The sequence below is a fragment of the Lates calcarifer genome, linkage group LG16_LG22 (genome assembly GCF_001640805.2).
Source record: "Lates calcarifer isolate ASB-BC8 linkage group LG16_LG22, TLL_Latcal_v3, whole genome shotgun sequence".
NCBI lineage: Eukaryota > Metazoa > Chordata > Actinopteri > Centropomidae > Lates > Lates calcarifer.
This window is the reverse complement of record NC_066848.1, coordinates 24975134-24987875: the sequence shown is the minus strand read 5'-3', so window position 1 is coordinate 24987875 and position 12742 is coordinate 24975134. Positions and strand designations below refer to the sequence as shown.

The 12742-nt window shown below is 41.8% G+C and overlaps 1 protein-coding gene across 1 annotated transcript in view; it reads left to right on the top strand.

Annotated features, from left to right (window-relative positions):
• The window catches only part of hspa12a (heat shock protein 12A), a 42575-nt gene that overhangs the window by 19124 nt on the left and 10709 nt on the right, over nucleotides 1-12742 (top strand). The window contains 7 exon segments of the mRNA XM_018678901.2: nucleotides 408-484; nucleotides 1232-1359; nucleotides 3621-3807; nucleotides 4872-4958; nucleotides 4960-4977; nucleotides 5239-5355; nucleotides 10477-10648. Of these exon segments, the coding sequence (XP_018534417.1) occupies nucleotides 408-484; nucleotides 1232-1359; nucleotides 3621-3807; nucleotides 4872-4958; nucleotides 4960-4977; nucleotides 5239-5355; nucleotides 10477-10648 (786 nt within the window).

The window sequence follows — 12742 nt, the reverse complement described above, 5'->3', positions numbered from 1 at the left end:
GGGTATTTCTTTCATTATTTATTTCTTTAATTGTGCTGCTCTTCAACATCCACATTCCTTCAGCATACATTACTTCATGTTTACATTACTTCAGCATTACTTCAGCTTCACACACCATGTGGGAACTTTGAGTGTTCTGCTTTGTTCACAAAAGCATTTCATTTCTTTCTTTTTACAGTGTCTCTGTGGAACCTCACCACTGATCTGTTCTACATTTGTACAATCTTAAATTCCTCATGCAGAATTATTTTACAGGTTTACAGAGGCTGATACAGTGACAGACTTATTTGTGAACATCACTTTGCAAGCACAAAATCTTTTCTGACCTTAATTTGATTGAACACATCAAAATAAAAGTTACAGTGTGTGACTGTGACATGAATATCTTTGTCTGTCTTTCTCTACAGATGCTATGGCTAATCCCTCTCCAGCAAAGAGTATGGGTGACCCTGGAATCACTCCACTGTCTCCCACACACACTCAGGTGACTCAGCTCTCTTATACACTCACACTCATCTCTGTACCTGTTGTTATTGTGTGCCCGATGTGGGTCTTTGTCTCTGATCTGCTGATCTGCTGACAGGTTTGTTCTCCTGTCGGGTTAGGTTTCTGTAGATGTTTAAGCCTTATCAGTAGTTCCTTCACCTGGCCTGGCTGTCTCTTTAGTTAGTGACTGAGCAGTCAATAACAGAACAGTCAGTATAATAATGAAACATATGATAGACAAAACATTTTTGTCCAGATATCCTTTAACTCCTGCAGTATCATATTATATTTTATTTACACAGCAGAAAACAGTGCAGGGCATGTATGCTCCTCTGTGTTTTTTGGCTGTTCATTGTTTCCTCTCCTGCACTCATTTTATCTTACGTAACAGTGTTCACAGCACGAGGACTGGCTCACTGCAGCAACAAACACTGATAGGACACAGGTTCACAAAATACAGAGGAAACATGCTCTCTGTACCAGTGACTCCTACACCACTATCTTACAGAATAATAAAGAGCTTGATTATTTTTATCCTACTATTCAGGGAATAATGGTAGATAATGTCTTTTTACTTACCAGTCCAAGTCTTGCAGGAATGAGCTGTAAATATAATTTAATTGCTGCTACATGTGTTCATCTGTATTAAGCTGAAAAGTGTCTTTGGTTTTTTGGACTGAACTGTGTCTCACAATCTGATACCACATGTCCTAACCATGTCAAACTGTATATTCTGTGTGTGCAGCAGAACGACACCGATCAGGTCCAGTCACAGCCGTCCTTTGTGGTGGTGGTAGCCATTGACTTTGGCACCACGTCCAGTGGTTATGCTTACGCCTTCACTAAGGAGCCAGAGTGCATTCACACCATGAGGTAGGCGAGCCACTACGACGCACACACTTACTGACGAGAAGTGTAGGTGGAACTACAGCACCACATTGTTACTTTGCTGCTAGTGCTGTTGTGTCAGCAACAATAATCCATCAATATTTACATAGATGTTATAGTAGGTTGATGTGCATAAACCTGTCATTACAAAGATGTACTGCACATCTAAGAGTGTATTAACCACAGGAACTGAGACGTAGAAAACAGTGAAATGGTCAGATGAGTCATCCTTAACTATATTCAGCACAGGTGAGCGAGTGCATCTGTGACATGCACCGAGAGAACAGGACTGAATGCTTGACTCCTACAGTGAGGGGATCTGGTGGCTCTGTTATGCTGTGGGGGACGTTTTGCTGGCCACAGTTTGGGTCCACTCGTAGATGGAGCGGTCGCTCCAAATCAAGGTCCCCATCCATAGTGCACAAGGTATCACTGAATGGTTTGATGAGTATGAAAATGATGTGAGTCAGGCGCTGTGGCCGTCACCATATATCAACCCAAAATGGTGTTCATCCCTGCAGTAGAGTTGAGAGACGTGGGTAGTGTGTGCCTGAAGTGATAAATAATCATTAATAATCACTGGGGCAGCTCCTAATACATTACATTGTAATTAAAGTATTAAGCTTTTGTCAGGTGTCAGGTGATAGTTTGTTGTAACCAGTGAAAGAAGCAGGATTCCAACCCTGAGAGTCCTGTGATCCACACACTTAACAACTTCCATCCCACCACAGGCTGACAGGTGTTTAAGTTGACCAGCTTGTGTGTGATGCCTCACATTCTTGGCATTGCTGTCTAAAGCTGCACTACCAGTATTCATAGTTTTACACTCCAGGTATGTCCTTAAATCTCTCCAATCTAAACAACCAAATCCAGCAGTGCAGTGTAAATAATGCTGACACTGTAGATACAAATCATCTATAACTTCATGTGCTGCAAATTGCCACATTTAGTTTGTTGTGGTTTCAGTGAAGTGTATGCTATACATTTAGAGCTAAAGCTGTGTAGTCATGCGCATTCAGTGAAGGTACACTGATGATATGAAACAACACTAGACTCTTTGAAAGTATGCACACAAGTCCTGTGCTTTTCTGCCAACCTAACTGGTTAGTTGACACAGTTTCTTCTGTCTGTAACCATCGCTATGTTCCGTATGTTCAAAAGTGCCAGGTTTCCAGGGCAACAAACATGTAGTTTCCTTTACTGTCATTGAGTTTAGCTTCATGTCAAGATCAGTGTCACTCACTGTTTTATCATATCCTCATCCCCATGATAGACACTCCCACCCCCTCACAGCTGTGACAGATCATTGCTCTGTACCTTGTACCTCCATCTTATCCCTTGACTACACAGGAAGCAGTATAGACTGGTACCATCATTTTCTCTTAAATACCTTTAAGGAGAAAAATATCCAACACAGTCTCTGTGTTTTGTCAGGGAGATGATTTTTAGTTTTAAGCAAGGAATTCCTGAATAGCTGTATCAGAGGGTTGGGGAGTGTGCTGATGTGCAAGTGTAAGACACTCCTCACCTTTTAGACTGAATGTAAACATTCCCCATTTATCCTCACTCTTCTTACAAATCGGAAAGGTGAATTCATAAGCTGATGCTCAGTCCCCTACACTTACACACTTTGCTTCATTAGCCTTACTTGGTGTCTAACTATATAGCAAACTATAGCTAGGTATTGCTGTGTAACTGATGTTATGAGGTCATATTGCTGACTTTATCACTCAGCTTAAGTTGTCCTACAGTTACACCAGCATTTCAGCACATACCACTTTGTCGTCACCATAAAACATTCAGGACAAACACAACAGGAAATGATTTTAGATGGAAATGAAAAAGATATCCCACCAGGCCTATAATGCTCATCAGCTGAAAACTCTTCCATCCAGTTTTTCTCACATCTCCCAAATTAGTTCCTCTTCACATCAGGTGCTTGGCCTCCATAATCCCATCATACACCTCTCCCAAGGAACAAAGATAACTCTAAAAATAGCTGACCTTCATTTCTTCAGAAATAGCTTGGTAGCACAATTAACCTAGAAGCTGAGTTCAGATGGTGTTTCGCAGAGAATTTAATGACAGATTTGAACCTCATGAAAGTATTATGTTAGTTATGTATGTCAATATTACGAAAAGCGTGGACTGAGAAGTGCTGACTTTTCACTTATATTGAATTCAAACAAACGCAGTAATCACAGTTTTATTGTACATGTATTTATAACTGACTTGCTCCATCTCAGGCGTTGGGAAGGTGGAGACCCTGGTGTGTCAAATCAGAAGACTCCCACCACAATCCTGCTGACTCCAGACAGGAAGTTCCACAGTTTTGGCTATGCAGCTCGTGACTTCTACCATGACCTAGACCCCAGCGAGTCCAAACACTGGCTCTACCTAGAAAAATTTAAAATGAAGCTCCACACCACTGCAGTAAGTATGCCAAGGAGCAGCACAGGCCCACTCCATCCTCCTCACTCAGTCACTCTCATCTTGGCTGATGTGATATATTGTGTTGCAGCCTGGTGAGTCTGAGATGATGAGCTCTGTGTTGACTGCCTGTGGCTGTCGGCTCAGGCTCCTTTGCTTCCCATAATTCATGGCAGAACATGATCTGGACTGTTACCATCAGCAGTACAGTTCTGTGTCTGCTGTGGTGCTTCATCAGGGACAGGCCAGCAATATTAGAACACCATATCAGCCTGTTAATTGGTTTTACTGGTCTTTTATTAAAACCACACCACAATCAACATTTTACAGTAGCAGCATCACTTGCAGCATGTTTTTGATAAAGGCAGAGATGGTGTTGTAAATGTAGTTCCACCCTGACAGGAATACATTTCTTGGGAAATCACTGGGTATTCAAAATTGAAGTGGGAAGTGACACGATCAATAATCTTAAGCCCCCCAAATTCTTTACATCCCATAATAAAGAAACTACTGCACATACTGACAGTTTTGCTGTCGTTATAAAAATGTGAGGTTTTTAAAGTGTAACGTTTATGGATCATGTTGTCTGCTGCATTATGAAATGTCTTGTGAACAAAGTTGACACATTTTTCTTCTTGTCAACAAAGCCCAAGTGCAGACCCAAACCAACAATGACTGGATCCCATTATGTGTTGTGTGTTTCTAAAGCTTGATATATCCCAGTCCTCTGTGCTACAGAGCTCCATTATTGTCCAAAAACAAGGACTATAACCAGTGAGCCACACTGTTGCACTGGGTGACATGGTCCATGAATACACACACTGTAGTTCATTTTGACACACACCATCTTGCTGCCAGAAACACTCACTAGAGCACCAAATGTTAATCCATTATTGAAAATAGTCCCCTTATAAAAATGAAGTTATAGTATAAAAAGTATACAATAGGTAAATATGTCATCGCAAAGGAGGAACTCATATCCCCACTGTGGTGAATTGGTCTTATGTACTCTTCTTCAGCAGTGTTTTCATTCAACTCTAACTCTGATGTCTTGTCTCCTCAATCAGAACCTGTCCATTGACACAGATCTCCACGCAGCCAATGGAAAGCGAGTGAAAGCTCTGGATATCTTTGCATATGCATTGGCCTTCTTTAAAGGAGCAAGCACTAAAGGTAACATACCTCTGTCAGCACTACATCTTCTCTGATATCAGTAAACATTTTTTTAAATAGCATTCTAAAAGATGACTAGAGCGGGTTGCACTGTGTGGCATTATGATTTTATCACCAAACATGCAGTTAACCGGACCCAGTAATTACTTTCCAGAGTAATTACTTTCCAGAGAATGTCATTACTTTAAAAACATTAAGCATGATGTTCTGAGCCCAGTGTTGTGTATCAACATCGGGGTGTTTTTGAAATTCGTCTTCCAGGAGCTGAGTGATCAGACAGGCGGTGATTTTGACAACAATGATGTGAGATGGGTGATCACTGTTCCTGCTATCTGGAAAATGCCTGCAAAGCAGTTCATGAGGGAAGCTGCCTATAAGGTAGGCTGACACGCTTCCATCACATTTGTACACTGACATTCATTTCCTGTTTCCAGCTTGCACCTGTAGTTCACAGATGACTGATTCCAAATCTTGAGGGAAATTATAAGCATATAATCAGAATTGCTGAAGGCAAAAGAGAGAGAGAGAGAGAGAGAAACAGAGACAGAGAGAGAGAGAGAGGCTCAGGGCTGCTGCAGTCATACATGACTGCCACACACACATGAGCTGACCTACAGACTGCAGTAGAGGACACAGGGGGGTAGGCAGACAGTCATCAATACAGAGACACAAAGACAGAGAAATGAAGGAGGGAGGGAGAACTACACAGAAACACAATAATGCAGTTCACCTCAAACAAGTGAACACATCTTATGACAAACATACTGGTCTCTGGGAGCTGGGCTGACTACCAGCAGTTGCATCCATAGCTTCTTTCATTTTCATGGCTGCGGCTGTGTGCCGTTGACGAACACTGGAGCTCATTAAACAGAGGGGGAGATTTGGATATTTGCACATATGCGTTGTGGATAATCCTGGACTTTTGACAGGCGACAAGCAGGCTAGCTACAGACAGGTGTGCTCGTCAGGCTGCCCTTCATTCCTCCTCCACTGTTCTGAGATCAGTTATGATTGTGCATGCATTATTATACATGTATACAGATGTGTTGGACAATGGACCTGTGTAGAAAATTGCTTCAACTATCTTTCCTCTCTAAGCAGTAAGAGGTAACAGTAGCAAGTAAATGAGCAAATGACAATGTGTACTCCAGTACCCTCATGATGTGTGATGTTACTGCAACCAGTCTGAAGTCACTGAGGAAAAAGAAATTGCCTTGATTGATTATCAGGAAAATGAATAATCAATTATCAATTAATCATTATTTTTTGTACTGAAAATGCCTATGGCTGAAAATATCTTACTAAACAAAGTTTTGCCTCAAACTTCCCTAACAGGAAGTAAAACAACAATCATATTGCTTCAAGACACACTACACAACCTCACTGATGCAAATGTATCAATTAAATTCTATGTGATCGACAAGATTCTTAGCGATCAGTAATTGATCATCGATTTATACAGCTGGCTAGCACAGGACTTCAGGAACATGGGACTGGTATGATCAGGGCCAGCAGCCTTGGTGGAGTCTCCAGCTGTCTCCTTTACACAGCCTTTTCAAGGCAGGATATTGCTGTGTGGGAAGGCACAGCTGGTTCTCCTGTGCTGAACCTGTTGAAACACACTTTCAGCTCGTTGGCTCTGTCTGGGCTGGCCCCCCTGCTGACGGGCTTTGATGTTAAAGCCTGTCATCTGCCTCATGCCCATCCACACCTCCCTGATGTTTATTCTCCATCTTCTGTCTGTGGGAGTCCTTTTACTCCCCGAGTCTCACCTTGAGATCACACTGTATCCTTGTCACCAGACCTGAAAGCTCGGGTCATTTACTCAGCGGATCCTTCATATCACTACTGATCCAAGGCATGTTATTAGGAAAACACTGAAGTTCATATAGTCTGTGATGCAGTTAGTAATGTTATTGATGTCATATGGTTTGCAGAGTACATCCCAGTCTGTAGTTTTGAAGAAGTCCTGCAGGGCTTCACTGGCCTTCTGAGTCCACTTCCTCCCAGTCCTTGTGGAAACAGGCTGCCTTTGAACTGCTGGAACAAACTGAGGTGTTAACAAGACTAGGTTGTAATCTGATCTCCCAAGTGGGGGCAGGGCAGTGGCACTGCATGCGTCCTCAGCATTTGCATAAAGGTCCAGTGTTCTATTTTCCCATGTGGTGCAGTCAACAAACAGGAAGTAGGGAGAGCTGAGTCCATATTAACATGAGTAAGGTCCCTAGTGACGGTCACTAAAGCAATCAGTGTATGAGGTCACCTGGGTGTGGCTGTCTGCAGTGAAGTAAGAGCCTAGAGCAGGAGAGACAGAGGACAGCTGTGATGGGTGGGGGAACCAGGCATCTGTGTGTGTGTGTGTGTGTGTTAGTGAGGGAGCAGACTGGTGAATTTGACTGGTACATTCCCCCACTGCTTTATTGTATGAACCAGAATAGCAAGCTAGCCTTTTTGTAATATTAGATACTATATAGATGTATTCTAAGTTATCATTGCTGAAGTATGAGGGGCCCCTAGGGATATAGAGAGCATTTCAGTAGTGTGCGTGAGCATGTAAATTTTCAGTTGTTTGTGTGAGAGTGTTTCAGTCGTGTATGTAAGAGCTTTTTACTTGTATGAGTTTGAGGTTTTTCGGTGTAGAATGTGAAGGAGTTTGGTTCATGTGTGCATATGCATTGTAATTCTAGATTATGTCTCTATGGGCCCCTCATACTGAAGCCCCAACATTGCAAATGTATCATACCCCATGTCTGTCATGGGGTATGATACAATGGCACCCAGGAGAACTTGGAGATTCAAGTAGTGCTGTCAAAGATGAGCTAAACAAAAGAAAGACCATACACAGTATGACCATGTCTGTAGTCTGCACAGTGTGCACTGATACATGCGTGTGGCTATTCTCACAATTTATAGAGCCAAACGTTTTTATAAGGTGGAATGTGATTCACATACAGCAACCTCTGCATTTGGCATCATCTATATGTGGTTGATGGACTAAAAGGCTGTAATACAAAAGTTTCCCCCTGCTTCCAGTTTTTATTCTAAGCTAGCCTGGCCACATCCTGACTTTTTGCCACTCAGGGCCTGAACTCCACAATAAGCTGAATATCACAGGTTTTTATAAGTTGATGTGGTTAATATGTTAGCAAATAGTTGCCAGTTTATGTACCCAGCAGACTCATAGAAACAGTAGCATTCAGTGGGAATCATGTCTCTGGATATCAGGCAAAAGTCCAGTATTCCCTTTCTTTTAGCTCTGTTTTGGTCTCCACTAACTCCTGAGAAGAATTTCTGTCTCTTTAGCTTCACTATGTTCAGCAGATTTCTGCTGTCTGGTGGTGAGCAGGTAGTGTTCAGTGGGTTACACTAAAAGCAGAGCAGAACTGCAGAGTTAGTGTCAGCTCTCTCTGAGTTCATCACTACATGCAGAGTTATAAGAGATCCCTGTTTCCCTGCTCTATTCTCCAGTGATGTCATGGTTTTGTCCTGGTCATATCCCTGGTGTAAATGAAGGAGGAGGGAGAGTGAGGGAAAGGGTGGCGGGTGGGGGCTTTAGCTGTTATCTGCAGTGAGTGTGACTGGATGCAGGGATGGAGGGACGAGCTGGCAGAGAGAAAATGCGATTAAAACACAGAGGTGGAGAGAAAGTGAGCAGAGGGGAAGCTGGGCGTCTACAATGAGTCAGCATTAAGCAGTGTGGATCATTTGATTGGCTGGTTAAGGAGGAAACACGTGATGGGCAGCCCACTGTTACCACTCCTCCTCCAATCAATTCATTCGTCAGTTCTCCAGTGGCTCTGACACAATCCGCAGCCTTTTCTCTTGCACCCCACCTCCTCTGATCCATTCCTAACAGTGCAGCTTCTTTGGGCTTGATTGTTGTCCTGGTGCACAACAAACCTAGTTGCCTAGTTGAGAAATATGCTTTGACTAACTATCTGAGTGGTTAGTACTGTTGCATTTGCAGTAGTAGGAATTGTTTGCGTTTTCTGCCTGCTAGTACAGTGGCTACAACTGCAGGACTAGTTTTCCAAGTGGATAAGAGAGGTCCCATATTGACAACTCTGAACACGTTATGACTTAAGCAACATTATTGTGTAAACCGGTGACCTCTTAACAAACATAAAGGAGTCCAGAGAGCAAAACAAAGCCTACACAACTTCAGACAAAGACTGCTACAGCATTAAGGACATTTTAAAGTTAAATTAGGTCAGTTTTATTTATAGTGTGCCAGTTCACAGCCAAAGTTATCTCAGGGCACTTTTCATACAGAGCAGCGGCCTGTACTATGAAGCGAGTTCAACATACCCAGGATATCTTTTTGTTATCTGGTTTCACTGAACCTAACAACCATAGTCTGGCTAAGCGGTGTTACGACACTGGTTATTAGCCGCCAAGATTTCCCGAGTGTGTTCATGTTATTTAAAGCAGCATTGTCAGAACCATGAGTAAGGTACCTAATATTATATGAGAAGTAACGCTGATAGCTGCATGTCGTTTCGGTTCTTGCGTCGTCCATAAATGACAGTTAACAAGGTGAAATGTGAACAATATGATCACATGACTAGAATAGAAAAACTAGACATAATTTCCAATTGTCAAAGTCAGGCTAAAGATTTATTGTAAGTACACATGTACATAAATGATTGTGTGTGCGAGTTACTGTGAACATGTGATGCAGATAAAAAGTGACAGTAATGTCACTGTTTCTGCTGCCAAAACAGAGAGGGGAGAGTTCATGTCTGAGGTAGATCTGACTAAATGTTCATTCATAATCATAGGAAATATTCAGCTGTGTGTGGATAAAAGCATCTTCGTTCAATCAAAATGAAGATGTGATAGTAATAATGTAATCATTTAGTGTGATAAACTCTCCCTCCATTTGTTAGAAGCTCTGTTGTGGATATATAGAAAGACTGGAACAAAACGATTCCACTGAGCAATAAAAATATCTATTGATCTTTATTTTTTGTCACTTTATTGTAAACTCTGTCCCTGCAGAAATGATGACGCTAGTTTTCCAGTGATCTGATGGGTCATTAGTTGGGCTGTGGACAGGTTTTGATCTGATCCTCTTAAGTTAACCTGCCCCGGAACAGGTTAGCCGTTCAGCATAAGTTACAGTGGTGATTTAATGCGATAAGAAATGAACTGAAAACCCAGAGTTAAACCTGAGGTTACCTTGCTAACCGCAAATCCTGCCTTGCCGTACAGGCCTCAGGTCTAGATTGTACTCTTTGTATCATATTTACAGATAATTCCCACCAGGATCAGCACTAGGCAACAGTGGAAGCAGAAACCTCGAGAAGAACCAGGCTCAGGGTGGGCAGCCATTTGCCTTGACCTGTTGGGTTGAGAAAGAGAGAGAGAGAGAGAAATAACAATAAGAACAATAATGATAATAATACTATACAGCTCCAGAAGAAAGTGGAGGAGTTTATAGTTAATATTTAAAGTTTATATTTTGTATTTTCCTGTCTGAATTCTGCCCTTGTGTAGTCTGGCCTGGTGTCCCGTGAGAACCCAGAGCAGCTGATCATCGCCTTAGAACCCGAAGCAGCATCAATCTACTGCCGCAAGCTCCGCCTCCACCAGATGGTGGACCTTGGCACCCAGACTACCCAGAATGGCTTCAGCCCCACTGAAAATGTGGGGAGTGGAATGACCCAAGGTAAGTCCCATCAGCACTGACATCAAGAGGTGCTAGTTGTTTTCATACAGTCTTTATCACCTCTGACCCCGCGCTTCATTGGCCAGTATTCAGCACACCATTATACTGAGTAGATTTTTGTGAATGTGTGTGTCTTTAAAGACTTCCTGTGGCAGTGTGTGTTGACATTGTAACATACTGTTTTTCCTCCCGAATGTTGTGTCTTCCATAGTTTCTTCAGGTCATGGTAAACATGTTTTCTTTTTTAATATATACACCAAATGCATGAGGGTTTGAAGGCACATTGTCTTATTTCTTTCCAACCATCACACTTTGATCACACTATTCTGCTTTTGCTTCATTTCTGTGATTCTGTCCTATATAAGAAAACTTCTCTTGAATTGTAATGGGAAGTTCAATAATGAATTATTCACATCTGTGGTTTTATAATAGAGCCCAGACCCCCTCCCTGCTCACTGTTGATGTTTTGAATTGCGTTGAGTTTCATGACAGCAGCAGCAGGACAGGGACTGTGGTGTGTCTTTTACATCAGCTGTCAGTTGTCACGCCCATGAATGCACTAACATTATAGTAGTTTGTTATTAGTGTGGTAAACTGGCTATACATTATACAGTTTGAATCTGTTTGATAAAAGATAGTCACACTGTTTAAACCACAAGGGTATGTGTGGGTCTGGCTAATGCATATTTCATTTCATCTGCCCAAGTCCATGACAATCCTCATCCATGTGCAGCCCAAAGTTTTGGACTGCATGTACAGCCCGCCCTTGCAAGAGCACTGACTGCACGTGCATTAGGAGAATAAACTGGATGCTGGTTTTTTGGCCTGAATGTTCTGTATTTTCCATCCTTGGTTCTGTTCTCATTAAGGAGTTGCACACGCTGTTTTCATGTTGTTCAGCCAAATTCAACAAACAAAGCAGCTCTTTCTCTTGTTGTGAGGAGGTCACCATCATGATTTCTGATGCGCATGTGTGGAATGTGTATGTGTATGCATATCCTCCATTACTATGTATAGAAGTGTGTCCTCTGTCCACGTGCAATTCAGCCTCCAGCCTAGAGTATGATCAATATTCTTGTGCTGTTAATTAAAAATCACACGATTTTGGATTTAAAACATCCTACATTTGCAATGCCAAACATAGAATGGTTGGAAGCGAAGCTCAAAGTGACAGCTGTTATTTACCAGCAGCAGCAAATACCCACCTCTCCCTCCTTTCACCTGTATTTGTGCCAATGTTTTTGTTCATCATCACCATCAAAAATGAAGATTTACAAGGTTGTTTTTGGTCTAAACTCTTCTCTCCTCTGTGAGGACCATCACAGTCATCATTCATGTGCATGAAAACAAGATATACCCAGGTTCAACAGGTCAGTTTTTATTATCCAGAGCAGACAGCCATTTGAAAGGAAAGGTAACCTTGCAAGATGTTTCAATTTGTTCATTATTTCCTTTTCTGTTTCCTCAAATATGAATGGATTTGCTCATGTTGAAAACCGTGAAGGTGTTTCCTTGGAAAAGTCCTTCCATGTGAATCCTGTGTGCACTCACAAACTCAAAAGAACTCAAGATGTTTGTGTCTTTCCCCAAAATAAATCTGCATATTTTAGCAGTTTCAGGTTTAAACCCAGAAACCCTTTCACTCCATCAGTAAAAAGAATGTGTGGTAACACTTATAATACAGTACACAAAATTGTGCATAATTACCAGGGAACGACTGAGAAATGATTCAGGAATGACCTGATAGTTGACCAGTTGTTAAAAAATAGTTCCTCAACGTGATGAGTTACTATAGAACGAGAGAGATACTATATTAATAAATCAAGAAGAATCACATGGTAATAACTGCTCATGCTTCAACAGATCACTGAAACCTTGTGCACCACAATTTTGTGTATCATATTGTAAAGTGTTACTGAACAGCATCCTGTATCAGACTCTTCATCCTCTTTCATGGCCCTCGTGTTTGCACATGGAACAACATGCCTTAAAGCTTTGAATGAACAGAGCTATGTTCCGTTTTGGACCCAGTCATTATTGTGCTACAGGAACCAACACATTTCTGTTTTCCACTGAACCTGAAGAGCTGACAAA